The 26,083-nt window shown below is 36.0% G+C and overlaps 1 protein-coding gene across 1 annotated transcript in view; it reads left to right on the forward strand.

Moving 5' to 3' along the window:
* SMCHD1 (structural maintenance of chromosomes flexible hinge domain containing 1) overlaps window positions 1–26,083 on the forward strand; it is a 158,542-nt gene that overhangs the window by 80,851 nt on the left and 51,608 nt on the right. Inside the window, 10 exon segments of the mRNA XM_017854308.1 lie at window positions 2,249–2,476; window positions 8,671–8,819; window positions 9,697–9,785; window positions 10,863–10,981; window positions 14,108–14,275; window positions 17,826–17,951; window positions 20,343–20,422; window positions 20,667–20,824; window positions 22,051–22,166; window positions 23,260–23,324. Of these exon segments, the coding sequence (XP_017709797.1) occupies window positions 2,249–2,476; window positions 8,671–8,819; window positions 9,697–9,785; window positions 10,863–10,981; window positions 14,108–14,275; window positions 17,826–17,951; window positions 20,343–20,422; window positions 20,667–20,824; window positions 22,051–22,166; window positions 23,260–23,324 (1,298 nt within the window).

The raw sequence follows: 26,083 nt of genomic DNA on the forward strand, positions 1-26,083 counted from the left end.
AAAAAAAAAAAAAAAAAAAAAAAAAAAGTTTGGTAAATATCTCCATTTAAACCACCACAGAAGGACATATAAACCTTTAATATGTGTATATAATTTTCTGTACACACATAGCTTTTTATTTGTATTTTTACACAAAGGGATTTCTTTTTTTTGTTTGTTTGTTTTTTTGAGACGAGTCTCACTCCGTCTCCCAGGCTGGAGTGCAGTGACGCAATCTCGGCTCACTGCAAGCTCCTGCTCCTGGGTTCACGCCATTCTCCTGCCTCAGCCTCCCAAGTAGCTGGGACTACAGGCACCCGCCACCATGCCTAGATAATTTTTTGTATTTTTAGTAGAGATGGGGTTTCACCGTGTTAGCCAGGATGGTCTTGATCTCCTGACCTCGTAATCCACCCGCCTCAGCCTCCCAAAGTGCTGAGATTACAGGTGTGAGCCACTGTGCCTGGCCCACAAAGGGATTTCTATATCATGTGCCAGTAGGATACATTTTATTGGCGATGCATCATGGCTGATAGCGAAGCCAGCATGGAGGCAGGAGCTGTAAACAGTCTAAGGTTGCGGAGTGGGATAACAAATACTTAAGTAAAACTTCTAAGGTTGCTGAGTACAGGTACTTAAGTAAAATACTTAAATGTGATTTCTTAGTAATTGATAATGGTGATAGATAATCTAATTGGTTGATTAACTCATACTTTCCTACTAATTATACATCAGTTATTAACATAGCTTCAACCTCAAATGGATACAAGATGTCTTTTACTTTTTGAATTAGAATGAGGTGACTCTTCATTCCAGTTCTTTTTAAGCTGGTTATATTTGATAACCTTAAAGTATTTTTTATGCATTTTCTTTATGCAATAATATGGGCAACATACTTTTGAGCACACTTTCTTGCAAAAGATGACTATGAATTAGGGAGGAATCTGGACTTGGAGGCAAGAGCAGCAGGCATTAGGACTTATGTAAATACTGCAGACCAATCAGCAGAAGACCAAGAATTCAGGTCAATTAAAACAAATACCAACAGAAGTCCTCTAATATGCAGTTACAAAATGTTATCCAATGGCAGTAACTGAGTTTAGGAGTAAAGCAAGTAAGATACAACAGAAGATGGTTGTGTGCCTGACATTCTGTGAGGTAGGAATTTTTAATATCACTCACATGGATAGTCTTCCGTAAGTTAAATGGCTACAACTGGATGAGGAAGGAGACAAGAGTTAGGTAAGATTATAAAGGTATTTTATGTTTAAACTTGTTTTAAATTTAGTGTATGCTGATGAATAGACTCTAACTAGATTATGAAATAATAATGTAATATTTTAATTTTGTGTGCCTAAAATCAATTTATATAGCATAATCTAGGTCTTTTCTTTGATCTGTAGAACACTGGTGTGCCAATAATAAATTGTGAATATGCCGGTATATTGACCAGTTGTCTTTAGGGCGTCTAGAGTCCTTCTCTGGCTGTAAACAACCTTGATCACTTACCCCAATGTGTTATGAATTGAAAAAATACTGAAAGCTTAATGTAATCTATTACCATTAAATAATATATTTTATGGTAGCTGTTTGTCTCTGATTTTATGGAAAGTTCTTAATTTCTTACATCTTTATTCTTATTCATAAATACTAACAGAGTATGAACATAATTAAATTTCACAAGTTGGCAATACTTTTAAAGAAACTTGGAAATAAGAGGAAGGGACTGGGTGTAGTGGCTGATGCCTATAATCCCAGCACTTTGGAAGACCGAGGCCAGTGGATCACCTGAGATCAAGAGTTTGAGGCCTGCCTGGCCAACATGGTGAAACCCGTCTCTGCTGAAAATACAAAAATTAGCTGTGCGTGGTGGTAGTTGCCTGTAATCCCAGCTACTCTGGAGGCTGAGGCAGGAGAGTGGTTTGAACCCAGAAGGCAGAAGTTGCAGTGAGCCAAGATTGCCCACTGCCCTCCAGCTGGGAGGCAAAGCGAGACTCTCTCAGAAATAAAAATAAAAAAATAAAAAAGAGGAAGGGAATCCTTTTAGTCCAAATATAATTGTTTTTGTTTCAAGAATGTGGCCACTGTCGTTTATAACCTGATGGTATAACATACGGAATTATTAATAGTACAATGCCATCTTAATGACAAAACCTGTGAGTATAACAATGTATGAGATGGTCTTCCCTAATATTGAAAGTAAATTCTTCAGGAGTGTAAGATTTCAGTACAGATATCACTCAGTGTTTGTGTTTTCTTCTCTTCCTAGAGTTGTAAAGATGTGGCACCTGTGGAGAAGACTATTAAGTTACTTCCCAGTAGCCATGTTGCAAGACTACAAATATTCAGTGTGGAAGGACAAAAGGCAATTCAGATCAAACATCAGGATGAGGTTAATTGGATAGCAGGTGATATTATGCGTAATCTTATTTTTCAAATGTATGATGAAGGAGAAAGAGAAATCAATATAACATCCGCTTTAGCAGAAAAAATTAAAGTAAGTATCTCTAACAGATTGGTTATTTGTAAGAACTTTTTAAATTTTATGTTTGTAAGACTTTGAACAAGCTGTTTTATGGGTAGTCTCTAAAAAAAGTTGTCACAGAAAAATTATACTATCATTTCAAATTCTAAGAAGAAGAAGCTTTTTTCATGGAGTAGGTTGAAATGCGAATGATTCATGTGTGACAAAATTATACTTAGAAAAAAATGGTTTTGGCATTTTGTTTAGTTGTGCTCTTCCTGACTAGCTGTTTTTCTGCAGTCACAGTCAACATCACCACCTTGATAAAGCTAGCAATAAATTGGTAGCAGTTTTGAAAGCACTAAACAAAAGATCTGTTAAAGGCAAGCAGTGAAACAGTGTTGTTAACTACAGAGCCTCGATTTGGCCATTTAAATTACTGAAATTGGTATACCACTCTAAAAATATCCTTAGAAAAGAGTTTTGTTGGTCCTCATGAACCTGCTGTCATCTAAATATGACATTTGTACCTTGATAGGGTTGAATCTGCATGTTGAAACTTAATACCTCACTGAACAGGGACCCAAATCAAAATGTTAAGAGTCTTATTACATAAAGTAGACAGGTTTTTCGCATTTCCTTTATGGTTGACTGAAATAATAGTGGACAGTCTATGCTTGCTTCGCTTCTTTCAAAGTTCAGTTTGTTCTTCTATAATGAGACACATGCATTCTTCAAAATCACTCTGCTGTGCAAAATTGTGCAATAAAAAAATCACAGGACTTATGAGGGAAAATGGAAACTAGAGGCACAATATTCAAACTTTCTCAGTAACCCATTAAGAGAACCTAATAAAATAGTGGCAAAAACAATCATGATAATACATGTTAAATGTTAAGAAGTACATAAATACTATAATAATATGGCAGTTTACCTAGCTTGATGAAGTCTTAGAAATGATTGCAGCTTTTGAGTTACTGTAAAGTGGTGGAAGGAAGGTTGTCTGAAAGTGAGGGGAAAGTTGTTTTAACAGTCTGTGGATGAGCATGGCTCATTAACACATAGTCAGCTGAGGTGACTGATAGGTGTTTGAGGTGCAACATTTTTTGTGTTCCCATTTGATTGGTTCAGCTGCGCACAGTTTTCTGTGTTGACCTAGTTTTTTCAAAGATGAAATCGTACCTAAGCAAAAGTAAAATTTGCCTTATGCTTAAATTGTTTACTGATAATTGTATTGGAACAAATTTGCATTTTTGAGGTAAACATGATTGTATTGGAACAAATTTGCATTTTCAAAGTAAGCATTGTAACAGAACTTACTGTACTTTTTTCCCCTTGACGTCTATGAAGATAAAATTCCCAAGTGTGGAAAAAGAATTTACCAAAATTCCAGGCTTTTTGAGGTAGTTAGAAATAAGCATTCCTCCATGTCTGGAGAGCTGACATTCATAGACTCTTAGTAAGGAGTCCCAGTTAACCAAATTTTTGGAGAGTTAACATTGTTTGGCAATTGCTCTTTCAGACTGGTATACACCATACCCATCCTGTGTTTCCAAACATAAGATCTGGTAATTCAAAAGGATTATTTAGCATGGGTTCAACTGACATGAGTTTTAAAATCTTATTTGGAACAATGCTTGTTCTAGCCAGCTTTTTTCCCCTTTGTAATGAGGGAAGAGAGAATTGAGATAGAAATAATTCTGATTCTGCTTGGAAAGGAGGTAACCATTTTATCTCTATAAGCAGATTTGAAGGTAGGTAGTGGTTTAATAGTGGTGCCAGGGATGTGGCTTCTGAGCTATTTCCTTTTCTCACAATCATGCTTCCACTGCCTCGTTTCTTAAGAAGTTTAAGAAAAACATTGAGTGGAGAGCCTCTCCCTATCATACCTTCTCTAAGGTTGTTGCCTGCATTTGACACATTGTGCCTCTAATTTGGTAATTATGTATGTCTATGCACTTCTTCATTGACAGTAAAGATAGTGAATACTCCTTTTTTCTTAAGTTGAATGTACAGCCTTTACAGTGGTTTTATGGTGTTGAGAGAATTAAGCCAAGATAGAGGGAATTCACCCTGAACTGAGCTGGGGAATCTGTTCAGAGGGGTACATAGCCAGGGTGAGTGAGGAAAGCCTTTTATCTTTTTTGTGGAACTCCTTCTTATTTTCCTTTTTTTTTTTTTTAATACAATAAAGAACAGAGACTAAAGATGGTTTTAAAAGATAAAAGGTAACTAAAACATTAGAGCAGCATAAACTAGGAGACAGAATATTAGTGATTTTCATTAAAAAGTTAATTCACCATGGGCCAGGCGCGGTGGCTCACGCCTGTAATCCCAACACTTTGAGAGGCTGAGGCAGGTGAATCACGAGGTTGAGAGTTCAAGACCAGCCTGGCCAAGATGGTGAAACCCCATCTCTACTAAAAAAATACAAAAATTAGCCAGGTGTGGTGGTGGGCACCTGTAATCCCAGCTACTCAGGAGGTTGAGAGAGAGAATTGCTTGAACCCGAGAGTCGGAGGTTGCAGTGAGCTGAGATTGCGCCACTGCACTCCAGCCTGGGCGACAGAGCGAGACTCGTCTCAAAAAAAAAAAAAAAAAGTTAATTCACCACGATCAAGTAGGCTTTATTTTTGAGATTCAAGGTTGGTTCAACATACGCAAATAAATGTGATTTGCCACATAAGCAAAGTTAAAACCATATGATTTAATATGGTTTCAATAGATGCAGAAAATGCTTTTGATAAAATCCAACATCCCTTAGTGATAAAAGCCATCACTAGATATTGAAGAATACACCTCAAGATAGTGAGAGCCATCCATGACAAACCCACAGCCAACATCATACCAAACAGGCAAAAGCTGGAACCATTCCCCTTGAGAACTGGAACAAGACAAGGATGCCGCTGTCACCAATTCTATTCAACATAGTACTGGAAGTTCTACCCAGAGCAACCAGGCAAGAGAAAAATAAAAGGTATCCAAATAGGAAAGTAAGTCAAACTGTCCCTTCATTGTGGAGGTGATTCTATACCTAGAAAACACTAAAGACTGCCAAAAACCTCCTGGAGCTGATAAACAACTTCAGTAGGGTTTTAGAATGCAAAATTAGTGTACAAAACTAGTAGCATTTCTGTATATCAGTAACTTTTAAGCTGAAAGCCAAATCAGTCCCATTTACGGTAGCCACAAAAAATGCAAAATGCCTAGGAATACATCTAGCCAAGGAAGTGAAAGATCTCTACAAGGAGAACTGCAACACTACTGAAAGAAATCGTAGGTAATACCCACAAGAAGGGAAAAACATTTCATGCTCATGAGTCAGAAAAACTAGTATGAGTCAGGTGACCATACTGCCCAAAGGAATCTACAGATTCAGTGTTGTTCATATCAAACTACTGTCATTTTTCACAGAATTGGAAAAAGGCTATTGTAAATTTCATATGGAACTAAAAAAGGGCTCAAAGCAATCCTAAGCAAAAATAACAAAATGAGAGGCATCACACTACCCATCTTCAAACTGTACTACAGAGCTACAGTAACCAAAACAGCATGCTACCGGTACAAAAACAAATACATAGACCAATGGAAGAGGTTGGAGAACCCAGAAATAAACCTGTACATGTAGAGCTATCTGATCTTTGACAAAGGCGACAATAACAAGCAATGGGAAAGGACTCCCTATTCAAAAAATTGTGCCGGGATAACTGGCTAGCCATATGCAGAAGAATGAAACTGGATCCCTACCTTTTACCTTATACAAAAATTAACTCAAGGTGGATTAAAGACTTAAATGTAAGATTTCAAACCATAAACATTCTAGAAGAAAACCTAGGAAATAGCCATTCTGGACGTCGGCCGTGACGAAGAATTTATGACCAAGTCCCCAAAAGCAGTTACAACACAAACAAAAGTTGACAAGTGGGCCCTAATCAAACTAAGGAGCTGCACAGCGAAAGAAACTACCAACAGAGTAAACAGACAGACTACAGAATGGGAAGAAATATTAACAAGCTATATATTCTATAAAGGTCTAATATCCAGAATCTGTAAGGAACTTTAACAAGCAAAAAACAACCCCATTTAAAAAATGGGCAAAGGATATGAACAGATAACTTGTTAAGAGAATACATACATGTGGGTCAGCAAATATATGAAAAAAAGTTCAACATCATAATCATAATCATAGAGAAATGCAAATCAAAAGCAATGAAATACCATCTCACACTAGTCAGAATGACTATATTTAAAGATAACAGACGTCAAAAAATAACAGATGTTGGCAAGGTTGTAGAAAAGAAGGAATACTTATGCACTGTTACTGTAAATTAGTTCAGCCACTGTAGAGAGCAGTTTGGAGATTTCTCAACCTTAAATAGAACTAACATTTGAACCAGCGATACCATTACTATATATATACCCAAATGAAAAATATACCATTTCACCAAATATACATGCAGTCTCTGTTTATCTCAGCACTATTCACAACAACAAAGACATAGGTGCCTATCAGTAGCGGACTGGATAAAGAAAATACACCACAGAATACTACACAGCCATAAAAAAGAACAAAATCATGTCCTTTGCAGCAACATGGGTGCAGCTGGAGGCCATTATCTTAAGTGAATTAATACAGGAACAGGAACCCAAATACTGAATGGTTTCACTTATAAGTGGGAGCTAAATGTTAAATACCCATGGAAAATATAGGAACAGTAGACACTGGAGATTCCAAAAAAGGGGAGGGTAGTAGAGGAGCAAGGGTTGAAAAACTACCTAATGGGTACTATTCTCATTACCTGGGCAATGGGATAACTCATAGACCAAACCTCAGCGACATGCAATTTACCCATGTAACAAACCTGTATATGTACCCACTGAATCTAAAAGTAGAGGAAAAATAAAGTGTAAATTAGAATTTTTTTAAAAAAAAGATTGTTAGTGATTTTAAGGCCAGGTATGGTGGCTCACACATGTAATCCTAGCACTTTGGAAGGCTGAGGTGGGAGGATTGTTGGAGGCTAGGAGTTTAAGACCAGCATGGGCAACATAGTGAGACCCCATCTTAACAAAAACTTAGGCAGACCTGGTGGTGCATGCCTGTAGTCTCAGGTACTCAGGAGACTGGGGCAGGAGCATTGCTTGAGCCCAGCAATTGGAGGCTCCAGTGAGCTGTGATCATGCCATTGCACTCCAACCTGGGCTACAGAGAAAGACCTTGTCTATAAAATCTAAAAGTAAAAATAGAATATGAGTGATTTTAAAATCAACTATAGAAGTCTAAATAAAAGTAGAGAGAAAGTTGAGGTCAGAATTCTTAAATAGAAAGTATTGGAAGTTTAAAAGTAAGGACAGAGTAGAGCAAACAACTTGAAAAAGTATGGATTAAATGACAAAATATGGAATGTAAGAGATGTAAATTAATACAGAACTGAAAGCACCCAAGAAGAGATTAAGGCCAAAGTATGTCCAGAAAGTTAAATAAAACTTTTTTTCTCACCTTGCTGAGTAAGAATAAGGTCCACCTAGATCTCATTCAAAGCCTTCCCATAAATAGGATTCTTTTCAAAAAATAATTGAATATTGCTTTTCAGAATTACATGATCTGATTTATATGTTACTTTTAAACGATAATGGCCACAGTGATACTTTTGTGGCAAAGCACTAAAGAAATGATTGAACAATTTTTATTTTGTCTCACTAAAAAATAGGGCAACAGGCTGGGCGCGGTGGCTCAAGCCTGTAATCCCAGCACTTTGGGAGGCCGAGATGGGCGGATCACGAGGTCAGGAGATCGAGACCATCCTGGCTAACACGGTGAAACCCCGTCTCTACTAAAATACAAAACTAGCTGGGCGAGGTGGCGGGCGCCTGTAGTCCCAGCTACTCGGGAGGCTGAGGCAGGAGAATGGGTAAACCCGGGAGGCGGAGCTTGCAGTGAGCTGAGATCTGGTCACTGCACTCCAGTCCGGGCGACAGAGCGAGACTCTGCCTCAAAAAAAAAAAAAAAAAAAAAAAAAATAGGGCAACATTAACAACAGAGACAAAGGGGATGCCTTCGTATCATAATAGTATATGAACCATACCATTTCTGACCATAAAGAGACTTTTTTCTTGGGGGTGAAGAAGATGGATTATAATGTAGTTTTAAGAGTAAGATAAGTGGCAGTAGAAGAACATTACACAGACTAAGCTTTATTATTCTTAAATATATTATTTTTTTCTAGGTTAATTGGACTCCTGAGATTAACAAAGAACACTTGCTACAGGGTCTTCTTCCTGATGTGCAAGTACCAACATCTGTAAAAGATATGCGCTATTGCCAGGTTTCATTCCAAGATGATCATGTGTCTTTGGAAAGTGCATTTACAGTAAGGTTTGTGGACTCATTATATTTTGCGGCCTGTGGCAACAAAATACTTTCCTCCATTGCACATATATGAAAGTTGTTTTAGTGTAAAATACTACGGTTTCAATGAAATATGATAGATTGTCTTTGGAATAAAGTATCATTGGTGATAGCGATTAATTTTTATCACTATAACCTTGCACTGAATTGGCCGCCTAGTATCTGGAACCTTTATTAAAGGAAAGTTTAGTGCCAGCAACAGTGAAAACACCTGCAAAATGAAAAGACATGAAAATACAAAAGATACAGTGTGATCAGTCAGTGTTGTTCAGAAGGAAAATTCTTTCATTGCTTAGTGAGAATTTTAAAGCTGAGAGTCCCACCAGAGTTAATATGTAGAACTTATATTGAAGGGACAGAATTAAGAGAATGTGTGAAAAAAAAACTTTTACACTGGCCTATCAATTTCTTGGCCACCTCTTTTCCAATAACTTCTTGGACTTCAATTCCTCTACCCATTTCTATACTTTTCCCAACACTTAGGATAGTTCTGTTTTTGAGATAGAATTTTCAAATGCGCTGCATTCTGACCGTGATGACATCACTCAATGAGTTATTAACTCGTCTGTTTTCTTGTCATAATTTCCTCTTAATCCAGCATAAATACTGTGACTTAACATGTTTGTAAGTTTTTGGTCCGTATTCTCTACTATCTTTGCAAAGTATCTTTTTCCTATTTTCTTTTGGGTTAATAGCAGATTATATAAATGAAACAGTTATTTGAAGGGGTGTTATTATATTTGAGTTATTGGATATGAACATTATATATGTTATTCTGTAGCATGTTGGAACTACTTCAATTAATGGTCTAACTAAAGACTTCTAACTTGTTAAACAATTTCAGACCACTTCCTGATGAACCTAAACATTTAAAATGTGAGATGAAAGGAGGAAAAACCGTACAGATTGGCCAAGAGCTTCAAGGAGAAGTAGGTTAGTATAGCTTGCTTTAAAAACAAACAACAAAAAAACTTCTGATGTTTCCTTCTATGGATGTTTTAGATATGTAATCTGAAAGGAAAGCTTTTGGGTTCATATAATGTTACTGGTTTAAAATCTGTTGTCAGACAAGATTGAAGTATTTTCATTACGTTTGCCCGGGCTCATAGCTTTGAAATCAGTTTAACAAACATATTTTGTTGAAAAAAATCTTGCCTTTTGTTAGAAGTAATAATATTACTAATTAGAAGTTAATAAGAAAAGTATAAAGTAAGCTTGGCATGGTACACGTGCCTGTGGTCCCAGCTACCCAGGAGGCTGAGGCGAGAGGATTGCCTGAACCAAGGGGTTTGAGGCCAGCCTGGACAAAATAGTGATACTGTACTCCTAAAAAAATTCTTTTTAAGTTCTGGGGTACAAGTGCAGAACGTGCAGGTTTGTTACATAGGTATACACGTGCCATGGTGGTTTGCTGCACCCATCAACCCGTCATCTACATTAGGTATTTCTCTTAAGTGCTATCCCTCCCCTAGCCCCTACTCCCCGACAGGCCCTGGTGTGTAATGTTCCCCTCCCTGTGTCCGTGTGTTCTCATTGTTCAACTCGCACTTAAGAGTGAGAACAGGCAGTGTTTGGTTTTCTGTTTCTGTGTTAGTTTGCTGAGAATGATGGTTTCCAGCTTCATCCATGTCCCTGCAAAGAACATGAACTCATCATTTTTTATGGCTGCATTAAAAAATTCTTTTTTAAACATGAAAGTATAATGTATATGTATGAATGGATTCCTATGTATTTTTTCTTATGTCTAGAAAATTACATTAAAATATTATCTTCAAATTTTCATGGTAAAAAAATCTGATTAACATTAGCATCGTGTTAAATGTAGTTGAAAATATACTTATGTAAATCTTTATTTTATAGTGAATTTAAAAAATGAGTATAATTATTTTATACCAAAAATTAGTAAGAGAACAAAGAGTAAGTTTCTAAGCATGTTTTTATAAAGTATATTGTAGATATTTATATCTTCTATTAAAAGATAATACTAAAATAAAACTTCCCCTTTTTTAGTTCTAATAATTACGGATCAGTACGGAAATCAGATTCAAGCATTTTCACCAAGTTCTTTATCTTCTTTGTCAATTGCTGGGGTTGGACTTGATAGCTCAAATTTGAAAACAACCTTTCAGGTATGGTTATTTTCTATACCATGTTGGTTTGATTCATTCTATTGTTATATGTGTAACAAAAAGTTTGGGAAAAACTAGTATAACAAAAAAGTTTGATTTTAGTTTTAAATTGAAAAGTCATAAAAGGCATTTAAAATCTTATAATGAAAAAGTTTGAACATACGCAGAAATAAACATAGAATGGATATTTCTTGTGTTCTCATCATCTTCAGCAGTCATCATTCTCCCCATACCATATCATTTTGAAGCAAATTCCAGACTTCATACCATTTTATCCATAAAGATTGTGGTGTATAGATTTTTTTGATAGCTTTTCATAGTAGCTGTTTAAATAAAATTTATTGGTGTTTAAACCCTGTATTAACAGGATGCTGAGGAGAAAAATCATTATAAAGGTTTGCAACTGTGCACTTAATTCAGGTTAGCTTAGAAAATAAAAACTCTGGTGGAATTCTTTCAGTTTAAAACAAACAAGCATGCTGTACTCTGCTTGGAGAGGTAGAGACAGCTTTAGCAAAAAGGACATGGTGGAGTTGGGTCTTAAGGAACCTGCCAGTCCACAGTGGGTGAGAGAGAAGATCTCTCAGGTCAAAGGGAAGTTAAATTCATTTAGATCATTGAATGCTTTTTAAAACTTTTCCTCTTTGAGAGTCTCTATTACACTTTTTCTTAACAGGGGTAGTCACAAAAATAACTTCCATGTTTCCCTTCTAACTAGCGTTTCTGTCTCCAGTAATCTGTTCTGCTCTTTTCTAATGTTTTATCATTTTCACTACTGAGGAACTTTGAATGATATTTTGTTCCCTCCACAATGATAAAATGTGCTCTTTGACTTTTAGGTTCTTCCATTTTCTAGCTTCACGCTACAGGTACATGAAATCAGAAAATAAATGTGCTCCTATGGTTATGAATAAACAATCCCTGCTTCCTATCATTCTGTGCACAGGCTCCTAATTGTTCCTAAATTATAACCGATCTTCCTACATCTTCAGTTATTCTACTAGATCCATCCCACCGGCATGTAAACATGCTGGAATGTCACTCATCTTAAACAAACAAAAGGAAAAATCCCTCCAGAAAAACCAGCAAAGCTTCATTTGGCTCTGTATTCCTGTCCATCTACTGCCCTCCTCCATTTTATAGTAAAACTCCTTGGAAGAGTTGTATGTTTTCACATCCTTTTCTGTCATTCTGTAGCAAGCCACTCTCATCATGTTTTTCTGCTTTGTTCTACCTGACCAAATCCAGGGGTCAATTTTCAGTTCTCATGCTACCCATTAGACCTATCAGCATGTTACATTCTACTGCATTTGAAATCAGTTGCCTTAGTATGGCCTATAATACCTATAGTATTCCACCCTACCATAATCTCACCCCTTTCTCTCTCCATAGCTCTTTACTCTCCAGCCAAGTGGACTTTTTTCTACTTCTGTTGTTCTGTAATTGATGTATACCATCTTGGCCTATTTTCGGAATTATATATTTAATTCTGTTTGTACCCATCTACAATTTGTAAATGCAATTTCATTTTCAAGATTTGAAATAAAACCAGAACAACTTCCAACATGACTTTAAAAAAGAAATCACCCCTTCAGAAGGGCTTTTGGTTCAGAAGAGCTATCAAATTTGGAACCCTAAGATAGACTTTACATATTTTGAACTTCAGTACATTTTACTAAGGAATATCTATTTAATTTGTATTCTGAATATTGAAAAATTCTTCTATGCTTATTGGGCTTTTAGGAGAGATTAATTTTGATTATTTTGCAGTGACTTTTTACATAAAATGTTCTGTTCTACAGATCATTGAGAACATAAAACATGAAGTTTTCTCTCTGATTTATTTATTTAATTTTTTAAGATAGGATCTCACTCTTTTGCCCGGGCTGGAGCGTAGTGCAATGTTGTGAATATGGCTCACTGTAGCTTCGACCTCCTGGGCTCAAGTGATCCCACCAGAGCCTCCCAACTAGCTGGGACTATAGACGCTTGCCACTTCACCTGGCTAATTTTAAAATTTTTTGTAGAGATGGGGTCTTACTCTGTTGCCCAGGCTGGTCGTGAACTCCTGGGCTCAAGGGCTCCTTCCGCCTAGGCCTCGTAAAGTGCTGGGATTATATAGTCAGGAGCCACTGTGCCTGGCCTGATTTTAAAATTTTGGTGAAATATTGTTACAGCAGCCCAGAAACAAAAGCAAAATTTTGATGAAGTAGGTTTGGACCTAGTAGAAATTTAAGATGACCGAATCTTCAAGGGTCACCGTTAAAATATGAATACTATAGCACTCACGCCAGTGTGGAATCATTCAGTCATATTGCAGAGATTATAGGCTAGTTTCTTTTCTTTTTTTTTTTTTTTTTTTTTTTTTTTTTTGAGACGGAGTCTTGCTCTGCCGCCCAGGCTGGAGTGCAGTGGCCGGCTCTCAGCTCACTGCAAGCTCCGCCTCCCAGGTTCAAGCCATTCTGTCTCAGCCTCCCAAGTAGCTGGGACTACAGGCGCCCGCCTCGTCGCCTGGCTAGTTTTTTGTATTTTTTAGTAGAGACAAGGTTTCACCATATTAGCCAGGATGGTCTCGATCTTCTGACCTCATGATCCGCCCGTCTCGGCCTCCCAAAGTGCTGGGATTACAGGCTTGAGCCACCGCGCCCGGCCAATAGATGAGAAATGAGAGGTAAGAAAAAGGAAGTAAGGGGATAGATAGTATGCCAATAAGTAAGGTGATCAGGGGAGAGCCTCTTATTAAGGTATCATGTACAAAAATCTAAAGAAAAACAATGTGTATATCTGGTAAGTAATGTTGCAAACAGAGGGAAAGAAAAGTATAAAAGCTGTTCAGGTAGCAGAAAGGAGACAGTACAAGGAAGAGGGAAATTAAGAAAAGGTAAGATAAAGAGACATAGCCAGAACCTTTTGGATCCCCTACCCCTTGAAAGAAGAAATTCAGTCTCTCCTCTCTTGAAAATAAAATTTATGACATGCCATTATTGCATAGGTACAATTTATTTTCTGTCCTGTTACCAAGAAACACATCTGTATGCCCATGGGTTAATGACAAAACATTTTATTTTGTTTTTCTGAAAACTAAGTGATACCCCCTGTCTTTCTCAATGTACTTTTTCTCACTAGGAAAACACACAGAGTATAAGTGTAAGAGGCATCAAATTTATTCCAGGTCCTCCTGGAAATAAGGATCTTTGTTTTACTTGGCACGAGTTTTCTGACTTTATTCGAGTGCAACTAATTTCTGGACCTCCTGCTAAACTTCTTCTTATAGACTGGCCAGAACTGAAGGAGGTAAGTCACTTCATGTCTTCACTGAGAGAATTTAATATTACATGGCCTATTACTTTCAGATTGTCAGTGGATCAGAACAGATATATTTTGTTGCTAAAGTAACAACTAACAGTTGTTAACAGTAAAAATAACAAAAGAGCAAGGTAATGTGAGTCTTAATACTTTGCTATTTGATTCATCATTGTGTCCTCATTTGTTAAAATGAGTGTAATAATTCAGATCTTAAAACTACATTACAGAGAATTTCAAACATGCATAAAATAAAAGAATAGTGTAGCGAACTCCCATGTGCCAATTACCTAGTTTCTACAGTTACTGATTTTTGCCAATTTTGTTCTTTGTTCTCTTATACTAATCTAATAACTTTTTGTTGGAGTTTTAAAAAGCATATCTCAGACATCAAGTCATACCCATAAAAACTTCAGTATGCCTTCCTATGCAAGTACTTAAATTTTAAACACTAATTTTGTAAATGTCAGCCAAATCCTTTGATTTTTTTTTTTTTTTTTTTTTTTTTACTGAAGTTTTAGAATTCTAATTTGATGGACAAAAATTGTACATATTTATTGTGTACAACATATTTTGAAATATGTATACATTGTGGAATGGCTAAATCAAGCTAATTAACACACATATTACTTCACATTTTTTTGTGGTGAAAACATTTGAAATCTATTCTCCTAGCAGTTTTGAAGAATGCAATATACTATTAACTATAAACATCATCATACAATTGATCTTTTGAACTTAATACCCCTATCTAACTGAAATTTTGTATCCTTTGATGGAATTCTAGTTTTAAAATGTCCAGATACCGGCATTTGCTTATGGAATAGCAGGGCTTTAACGGTTTGTTTTGTTTTGTTTTGTTTTGAAACAGTTTCTCTTGTTACCCAGGCTGGAGTGTGGAGTGCATTGGCACGATCTTGGCTCACTGCAGCTTCCACCTCCCGGGTTCAAGCGATTATCCTGTCTCAGCTTCCCAAGTAGCTGGGATTACAGGCATGTGCCACCATGCCCGGCTAATTTTGTATTTTTAGTAAAGATAGAATTTCACCATGTTGGCCATGGTTGGTCTCAAACTCCTGACCTCAGGCAGTATGTCCACTTTGGCCTCCCGAAGTGCTGGGATTACAGGCATGAGCCACCGCACCCAGCCAGGACTTTAACTGTTGATGTGATAGCTAACTTTGAAAAAATTTTTATTTAAAAAAGTTTAAAAAATTATTTATTTTTAATAGAGACAGGATTTCACCATGTTGACCAAGCTGATCTTGAGCTCCTGGGCCCAAGCGATTCTTCTGCCTCATTCTCCCAAAGTTCTGGGATTACAGGTGTGAACCACCGTTCCCAGCCCACATTTTCTGTAAAAGAAAATGAACTCACACAATCATGGTAGTAGGTAAATTTATCTTAGTAAAGGGGCAGGTCATCTAAGAAAGGTTAACATACTCATGCCTTAGTTTGAGATTGCTCTTTTTCACTTGTGAGTTTAAAAAGCAGATTAACTGGTTATGACAGTGTGCTTTATAAAACACAGATTTTAAAATAATAATGTGTTGACTAAAGGGTTTTACTGAAAAGCCAGTGCATTTTTTTTTTCTGGGAGCACTTACAAAACATAAATTAACCCACTTTTTATACCTATTGATGCCAATAAGGGATTTGTTGATTGACTATCACCTGGAACAGTTGTGTGAAATAGTTTTGAGGTGGAAAAAACTGGACATGTTTGTCTTATATCGTTTTGGGGGATAAATATAAAAAAATAATGATGGCTGTTGGCTCAAAAATTTGTAGGAGTTATTTGTAGATCCATAATAATCCAGAAACTTAAAACATAAACTAATATATCAGTCTGTTGAGATATGGTTATATGTAGATGGGGCTAGAAAAATGATTATTTGATATCTAATTTTTCTAAGTTTTCTAATTGCTGACCCATCTTCTCCCTGATAGGATCTGTTCAAAGAGGAGGAACTGATACAATATATAAACATGATGAATAGAAAAATATATGGGTGTAAATAAATACATATATTATTCTTTATAAATGAGGGAGCTGGCCAGGTGCAGTGGCTCATGCCTTGTAATCCCAGCACTTTGGGAGACCAAGGTGGAAGAATTGCTTGAGCCCAGGAGTTAAAAAGTACCAGGTGGGGCAACATAGTGAGAATTTGTCTCTGTAAAAAAGTAAAAGAAAAAAGATAAGTAAATGAGGAAACTGAAATTCTGAAATATTAACATGCCAGTATTAAAAAGTGACATTAAATGTGATATTAAAATGCTTATGAACTTTTTTTTTTGGAAATTTGCTTTTTCTATTTTCTAGAAAACATTGTTATTAGTCGTTTGGGCTGCAAGTCATTTGCTTAAAGATAACCTTTAAAAGTAGCTAGGAGTCCTTTAAAAACTTAGACTGTCCTTTAAAGGTAGTTTTGGTAAACAGTTACTTGATTAGGAATGAAATACTGTATGTTTACATTTGGACTCAGAAGTTTTCAAAATTCAAGCTTTTTGTAAACTTTGGCAGAGGGAACAAGGCTGTAGCTGTGTAAACTTTATGGTAGAGGGACACAACTAAACCAATCTCAAGGGTCTTTGGTTTTTTCATAATGTGCTATCCATAGCAGAATGTTAATTTTTCTTTCCATTTTCAGCAGCCTTTTCCCGTAATCTGGTAACCAACTACCTCAGTTGAGAGTAGGGGATAGAGGAAGCAGAAGGAACATTCTTGTTAGAAGGGAGGTGATAAATCAGTTTTTTGTTTTTGTTGTTCTTTAGTTCCCTTTCATCTTTTGTAAACTTTTAAAATGTTGACCCAGAGGATTGGGCTTTTGTCAGGTATCTTGTTTAACACTGTGTTTCCTTTGATGTGCCCAATATTAATAGGTCAGTAAGCAGATTTCTGGAATTATACAGCCTTACATATTAGCTAGGGAAAAAGCAAGAAGCATTTTAAGTCAACAAGACAGTGTAGATCATCAGTGAATAGTCCTATTTAACCAAGGGCTAGAAAGCCATGTTACTATTTTTAATGCACAATGGCAAGAGAGCTGAACATTAACTGAAGGAGAAGCTAAACTAGAGATTGCCAATGCTAAATCTGAGAACCAAAGATAGGTTTCCATTTCTGTTGAACACATTCTAGTACTTACATAGCATTTGCATTGTGTTAGATGTTATAAGTAATCTAAAGATGATTTCAGGTGTACGCTTAGGTTATATGCAAATACTATGCAATTTTATATAAAAAAGTTGAATATCTGCAGCTTTTGGTATCCACTAGGGGTCTAGAACCAATCTCCTGTGGATACTGAGGGAAGACTGTAATGTCAGGTGTTGCTTTACCTTTTTTCAGATCATTTATCATTTCGATAAGAGGGTCACACAATTTAGTTGACTTTCAAAAGTTTGTTTTCATTGACCAAAGAAGCCATTTGCGAGTAGAACAGAGATAAATTAAGTGATCGTTACACAAATACACAAGTAATTGCATTGTTTGGCCCATATATTTTAGTGTTTCTTAAAATATTTCTATTCTTTTCAGTGCATTCCAGTGATTAATGGAAGAGATTTACAGAACCCTATTATTGTTCAACTTTGTGATCAGTGGGATAATCCAGCACCGGTACAACATGTTAAAATAAGTCTTACAAAAGCTAGCAATTTAAAGGTAAGTTTTAAACTTCCTTACATCTTCATTTAAAATTCTGGATTTCATTTTCATGATAGTATCTTTAGCTGTCATATTGCTTCTTTTTTAAAAAATATATTTTACATAATCTTTATTATTACTTAGCGTAAATAAACCTCAAAAAATTTTTAAATTATTTTGAGGAAGTAGAATTTATATATTACAATAGTACAGCACGGGGCCAACATTGTACAGTTATGACTGTTTTAATGTTTCTTATATAGTACTAGTAAGATTTGCATTTCAGATTAGGATGAATAAATAGATAATTAACACTGACAAAGTGAATGAAGACAGATACTGCAGGGACCCACAGAATGGATTAAGGAACAGGCATTATTGGGGAAACATACATGGTGAGGCTAAACAAAAAGAGTCATGCAGGTACCTGTCCTGTACTTATAGAGAGCTACCAGATCCTGGGCAGAGCTGCTAGAACATGTTGGTCTATTCTAGGGTGAGGCTCCTGCCCTCTGTGGTTCTTCTTATGGGGCAAGTATGAACATGGTCTTATAAAGTTGGGGAACAGTCTTGACTACCAGAAAGTTCAAGATTAGGTATCAGTTATTCCCATGAGTATTGAGAAGCTGCTTGGGATCTAGGGGCTGGTGCAAAGTTGGAGGCCCTCCTTCTAGGGGAAAGAGGAAAAGCTGCTAGTTTGTGTGTGTGTGTGTGTGTGTGTGTGTGTGTGTGTGTATGTGTATGTGTGTGTGTATATAATTTTTTTTTTTTTTTTTTCTGAGACAGAGTCTCGCTGCAACGCCCAGGGTGGAGTGCAATGGCGTGATCTTGGCTCACTGCAACCTCTGCCTCCCAGGTTCAAGTGATTCTCCTGCCTCAGCCTCCTGAGTAGTTGGGATTACAGGCATGTGCCATCATGCCTGGCTAATTTTTGTATTTTTAGTAGAAACGGGGTTTCACCATGTTGGCCAGGCTGTTCTCAAACTCCTGACCTCAGGTAATCCACCCGCCTTGGCCTCCCAAAGTGCTGGGATTACAGGCGTGAGCCACCATGCCTGGCTATAAAGTTGTATTTTTATACTATCTCTTCTATTTGTTGAAGGGAATTCATTGGTCCCAGCCAGGTTGTTACTAGGCAAGCCAGGGGGAGTTGGGGTCATATTCAGACAATCTTGAGTATCCCTCCACATATAAAAAATAAATATAAATGTAATGAAGAAACCAGTTGATAAAGATGATGTTTCTCTTGCAATTATTTATAGTTCAATCAGAATCCCAGTAGGGATTTCCCAGAACCTGAAAAGGTGATCTTAAAAGTTGTATGGAAGATTAAAGTGCCAAGAATGGCTTGTTATACACATGGACCTGTTTTCATAGTAATTACAGTTGGAGTTTTTAAATGAGTCTGTTAAATGAGTCTATGATATTGCTGCTATAAGACCTGAAAAGACTTACTTCTCTGGCTTGTCAGTAAGGATTTGATACCCAGATGGGAGACTTATTTTGAGAAAGATGGGTTGAGAGACAATGGACCAGAGAGTAATTGGGACAGGTATAAACATAGGACTTCATCCTATCATTTCACGTGTGCTTTCTCATTTTTTCCTATTCAGCTATTGCTTTTCCTGTCTGCATGTACCATTATTACCTATTCTTTAGGTTCTATTAAGTTGAGATGGGTTTTAGGGTTTGGGAGAAAGTCTGATTTTTCTTCTACTGTGGTCTACAAATTCACTGTTATTCTGAATGTTTGCTCCCAGTAGAGTTAGATGACGATTATTTTTAACCCCATAATAAAGATATGATTCTGGTTTCTGGAGAACCATCTGTAAAAGGCTGAGAGACCCTTCTAAATCCGTTATTAGGAAATGTGGCCACTGATTCTTAATCTCTTGAAAGTGAAAGCTTGGTTATCACTGTGAATGTAGTATTGCAGTAAAAATTTGAGAAGTGTATCTGAGTAAACATTCAAGAGAAAAATGAAGAATGAAGATAGTGCTATGATCCTTTGACTTGAGTATGTGTGTTCAGTATATATTTCTCCAGTGCAGTCCCCTACACCTGCCCCAGCTTTAGAATATACCTTCAGTGTTTGTGTAAACAAACTTCATTTGATGTATCAGTGATATTGAAATGGTGAGCTAGAAATCTGCAACTTAGTAACTGAAATACATTAAATTCTAGTGAAATTGATCAAGATGAGTGATTGTTACTCTACTTTGGATTATATCATTACATGCTACATTATTCCAACTAGTTCAGATTTTTAAAATTTATATTTTGGAAGTATGCAAATACTGCTTTTAAAATAGGAATAGACGGAAAGAACATTGTAATGGAAGAAAAGAACTTGATTGATCTCTAGAATTTTCTAATTAACCATTTTGTTTTGTTTTGTTTTGTTTTTAGCTCACGCCTTCAAACCAACAGCATAAAACAGATGAGAAAGGCAGGGCTAATTTGGGAATATTCAGTGTTTTTGCCCCTAGGTAAGAACCAAAAGTTTGATAGTTGTTGGTGTTATAGAGATTCATTTTTCTTCTACTGCTTGCTAAAGTTAAAAGTAATGACTATCCTTCTATTTAATGGTAGGCAAGAGTTGAGACTGAATAGAAGTTGAGAGGTTTTCTAAGAGTTGAACTTTGCGTAAATTGTCTCAGAATTTTTAGGTTATTAACTAAAATTAATTAAATGTAATTTGAACCCCTCTCCTCTTTTGTTTTGTTTTGTTAGAGGAGAGCATACTCTGCAGGTTAAAGCCATCTATAACAAAAGTATCATAGAAGGACCTATAATTAAGTTAATGATTCTTCCAGATCCAGAAAAACCCGTTCGTCTCAATGTTAAATATGATAAAGATGCTTGCTTCTTAGCAGGAGGTCTTTTCACTGGTGAGTATTTCATATACATAAATAAATCTATAATGATAATTTACTTTGTACATTAGTGGAATAAATTACTTATCCTAGGTGTTTAGCACAATAAAAAATCATGCTTATAATAGCCTTTTAAAAAAAAAAAAAATCCTTTTAAGTGGCAAAGAAAATATATTTAACTTAGCAATGCCTACTCTCATTCCCGTGTCTTGAATTTATTTTAATATCAAGAATGAACTGAAAGTTCATACATAAACTGATAGGCTGAGGTAATTAATTCATGTGGTGTTTGTACATTCACTGAATTGTAAAATTGTGTGAAAGAAATAGGAACCAAATGGTGAGAATTATGGAGTTATGCTCTACTAAATATTGTGTTGTGATCTTAAACCCATCATAACTAGAATCATTTAGCTTAATTTGAGTGAAAATATATCACATCAGCATTTATGATTAAAGATATTTAAGAAAAACAAACATTTATTAAATACTGCTATGTTAAGATACTATGCTGTGCTCTGAATTACAATAATGAATAAGACAGTTTTCAGTGTGCTCAGTCTAATGTAGGAGACAGGGAAGCAGATGATTTCAATATTATGTGGCAGATATTAAGTCAATAGGAAATTAGTTTTTGCTTTACACAAATAATTTTCTGGAAGACTTCCATTTTCTTAAAAAGGTGAATCCCTGTACATAGTTTTAAGTAGTGAATGAAGCACCTCAAAGTTTAGATTAAAAAATTTTGACAATAATTTTAATAATTAAGTTACATGTATACATAGCTTTTATACTTTATAAAGTAGACTCTATACCATATGTAAAATATTAAGTCTATTTCAGGGAGATCTATTTCCTGTTATTAAAAAACTATAATAACAGGTGCCAAATGAATGTTACAGGTGGTAAATATAATGGGAATATTATATATAATGATCTCTTGGCTATTGTATGCTATTGAAAATCATACAAGAAAGTAAATATTCTGTTCTTGGAATACATAAAGCATATGGTGCTATGACCAGTTGGCGTAACTCTTAAGTTGCTGAGTATACATTCTAGTCTTTTTGGTCTTGTATGCTAGAATTTATACATTTCTTCATCAGAATTGTATTAACATTTAAATAACACGTATGCTTTAAACATTTAAATAAGATGTTTGCTTTAAGGCATGCAATTATTTAACCATATCCATTAATTGAACTAGAAAGAAAATAATTTTTTGATGTTTACCATGACAGATTTTATGATTAGTGTTATTTCTGAAGATGACAGTGTCATTAAAAATATTAATCCAGCACGTATTTCCATGAAAATGTGGAAGCTATCTACCAGTGGGAACCGACCCCCAGCAAATGTGAGTCATGGGAAGCATTTTTTGAAGTTAAAAATGGTTCTTACATTTAACTTAAAACTAAATCTCATTTAATGTAAATATATAATGTTATATAAATTTGAGAAATGGAAGTTAATTCAATTCATTCCTTGGAGTTAAAGAAATTACATCAGTCTATGTTTCAAAATTGACAGTTGATGCTATTGAAAAAGAGTAGTCTACATTGTGATTTTTCTTAACATTTTAAGATGCCTACATAATAAAATTATTTCATCTGAAGGACAGTAGCACAAGGCAGAAGCTATTAAATATGAGGGGATAATATAGAAAATGAGATAGTAAAGAGATAGGATTGATAGACTGCTTGAAAGAGAGTGGAGAGTTAGAGGGTCTAGAACAGTGCTGTCCAGTAGAAAGATCACACCTGGTGTTTCAGCTTTCTAGTAGCTACATTTAAAAGCTAAAAAGAAATAAGTAAAATTCTAGAGTTTTTAACCTAATATATCAAAAGTTACCATTTCAACAGATATTCAATAGTTTAAAAATTATTGCTGGGATTCCACATTCTTTTATCTTACCGAGTCTATGAAATTTGGTGTTTATTTTACACTGTATATCAATTCAGACCAGTCACATTTCAAGTGCCCAGTAGCCACATATAGCCATTGGCTACCATACTGGACAATGCAGATCTGAAATAAATCTAAAATTGGGAACTAAAGTTTATCAGGGTCCTGATATAATAATCGACTTCAACATTTATGGTTCATTTTGATCATTGGTTTTGGAAACTATCTTGTTTAATTAATCCTAAATCTTTGCTTGCTTAATTTGGGCCATCAGTCCAGTCAAGTTGATGTTATCTTAAAGTAATATCACCGTAAAGTTCTATTGTGTGTCTTTTAATAATGGGGTGTCTTTCCACTGTCACTAATCTCACATTGTACCTTACATGTATTATGAAGATATATACATGTATATATATACCTGTATGTTTATAAATGGAATCCAGATACACATTCAGTGTAGGTATATAATAAGCTTTCCTCCTAAGTATACTATGTTAAATTTTGTCATTTTCCCCTCTCCCCTTCTCTCCTACTCCCCTTTCTAGGCAGAAACATTTAGTTGTAATAAAATAAAAGATAATGACAAGGAAGATGGCTGCTTCTATTTCAGGTATTTCTGAAAACATTTCATATTTTGAATACATATCTTGTTGCAAAGTAATTCAACCCTGGAGACATATGTGGGCTCACCTGACGAAAAGTAATTTGTGATCAAATAGAAATATTAATGTCTCGAAATTTTTGTCAGTTTTTTGGGAAAAGGTGTGTTTTCGTTTTTAAGCGTTAAATTAGTTTTAAGCTTTGTAAATTGTGATTGTATTTGCTTTTGAAACTATAGAAGCCATCAGAAGATCTTTTACGTTGTCAGTGCACTTTATAACTTTTTATTATATACGAGGTTTCTATAAAGATTAGACTGGCTTTTAACATTTCTGTGGCTTTGAGCATGTTGCTGCTTCATTCTAGACCTCCATTTTCAAATCTGAAAAGATTATGTCTTAAGTTTCTTTGAAAATCCTTTATCATCAGTAGGGTCAAAATGTTCATTATATTTGTTCAGTGCTTTTTCAGACTAGTAAAGGACCAATCATGGACGCTCCACCCCTTACCTCTTCCAGTTATTACTGTCTTCCTTCCTGTTGTGCATGCCACGCACACACTCATGTAGACACACACATGCACATACCACAAACCCTGTCCTGATTTGGTCTTATTTAGAGTTCCGTTTGTATTAGCATACATCTCTATAGTCTCTGATTTAGTTGTGCCCATTTTTGAACTTGATATACAATTATGTTCTTTTGCATGTGACTTCTTTCACTCACCATCATGAGATTCTGTGGCGTATAGCTATAAGTTCATTAATTTCCATTGCTGTATAGAAGTCCATTGTATGAACACACTATAATTTTCCATTCTGTTAATGGCTATTTGCATTTTCAATTTTGGGCTATTACAAATAATGTTTATAACACTGGTGCTCATATAAAAGTAAAATTGCTGGGTCATAAGTTCATAGATGTGTATATTTATATATAGATGTGTATGTTAGATGTTAAATATATATGTTAAACATGGATGTGTATGTTTAACTTGAGTAGCTTGAGGGTTTATTTGTTTTTAACACAGAGCCTTGCTAGAGTGCAGTGGTGCACTGCAACCTCTGCTTCCCTGGCTCAAGCGAGCCCCATGCCTCAGCCTCCCAAGTAGCTGGGACTACAGGAATGTGCTGCCATGCTAAGCAAATTTATTTATTTATTTTGTGTGTGTGTGGAGACCGGGTTTCACCAAGTTGCTCTGGCTAGTCTCGAACTCCTGGGCTCAAAGCCATCTGCCTGCCTCAGCCTCCCAAAGTGGTGGGATTACAAGCATGAGCCACCGCGCCCAGCCCTTCCCAACATGGTTTTGTGGGTCTTTTCAGGTGTAATCTTCTGGTGGACATGTAATAGAGTGGCATCACACTTACTTTTAATTTGCATTTCCCTGTTTATCATATATTTATTGGCCACTTAGATTACCTTTTGTGGAGTGCCTTTTTTGAGTATCTGAACAACTTTTGTATTGATTTTTTTATATTAATTTGTAGGAGTTCTTTATATATTAGAAATGTAAGCCTTTTGTTAGACATCTTTGCCTGTCCTGTGGCTTGCTTTCTCACTTTATGATATCTTGAACAGCAATGGTTAATTTTTATATGAGCAAATGTGTTAATCAGCTTTTTTATAGTTGATCTTCTTTGTGTCCTGTTTAAGTCTTCTCTTATATTTAGGTCATCAACACATTCTACTATATTATTGTGTTGGGGGTTCCCAAGACCAATGCCAGGTTTGATGATTCACCAGGAGGACTCACAGGACTTAATATATAGTTGGGCTCATAGCTATGTTTTATTGAAACAAAAGGATTCAAAGTGAAATGAGCAAGGTAAAAAGCTCATGGGGTGATGTCCAAGGGAAACCAGACACAGAGGAAGCTTTCCAAGGATTCTGTCTTGGTGAAGTCACAGAGTATGTGCTTAGTTCCCCAGCAATAAATTGTGACAGTGCGTATAAAATGTTGTCAACCAGGGAAGCTCACTAGAGACTCAGCATTCAGGGTTTTTGTTAGGGTGTGGTCACATAGGCAGCCTCTGCCTAGCAAATACCAGATTTTCAGAAGAAAGGCAAGTGTGTAGCATCAGCTATATTAGCACAGTGGTTTAGGCAATGTGAACCACTCGTATCAGTTAAAGGTCAGAACCCTCCTGAAATCTAAACTCACAGATGTCTGCCAAGGGCCTGTCTTACAAGCAGGCCTTTCTAAGTATGGCACTTTAGGTTTGCTGTGTTCTTTTTGTACAGTTAAACGTGGAATTGATTTTTTTTTTTTTTTTTAATGTATAGTGCGGTGGCTCACACCTATAATCCCAGCACTTTGGGAGGCAGAGGCAGGCAGATCACATGAGGTCCATCGAAAATGGTATCTCCTGAAACATTTTTATTTTCTGTTGTTTTTGGTTATAGAGATGCAGTTGATTTATGTATATTGACCTTGTAGCAGTTATCTTTGTTAAACTCCTTTATTTCTTATTTTATTTTAATTAATTAATTAATTAATTTATTTAGAGACAGGGTCTCACTCTGTCACCCAGGCTATAGTGCAGTGGTGCAGTCATGGCTCAGTGTAGCCTTGACCTCCCAGACTCAAGCACTCTTCCTACCTCAGCCTCTCAGGTAGCTGGGACTACAGACCCACACCGCTACATCTGATTTATTATTTCATTTTTTGTGGAGACAGGGTCTTACTATGTTGTCTGGGCTTGTCTGAAACTCCTGGGCTCAAACAACCCTCCTGCCTTAGTCTACCAACTGGCTGGGACTACGGGCCCAC

Source organism: Rhinopithecus bieti, unplaced genomic scaffold (genome assembly GCF_001698545.2).
Source record: "Rhinopithecus bieti isolate Rb0 unplaced genomic scaffold, ASM169854v2 scaffold_36410, whole genome shotgun sequence".
Classification (NCBI taxonomy): domain Eukaryota; kingdom Metazoa; phylum Chordata; class Mammalia; order Primates; family Cercopithecidae; genus Rhinopithecus; species Rhinopithecus bieti.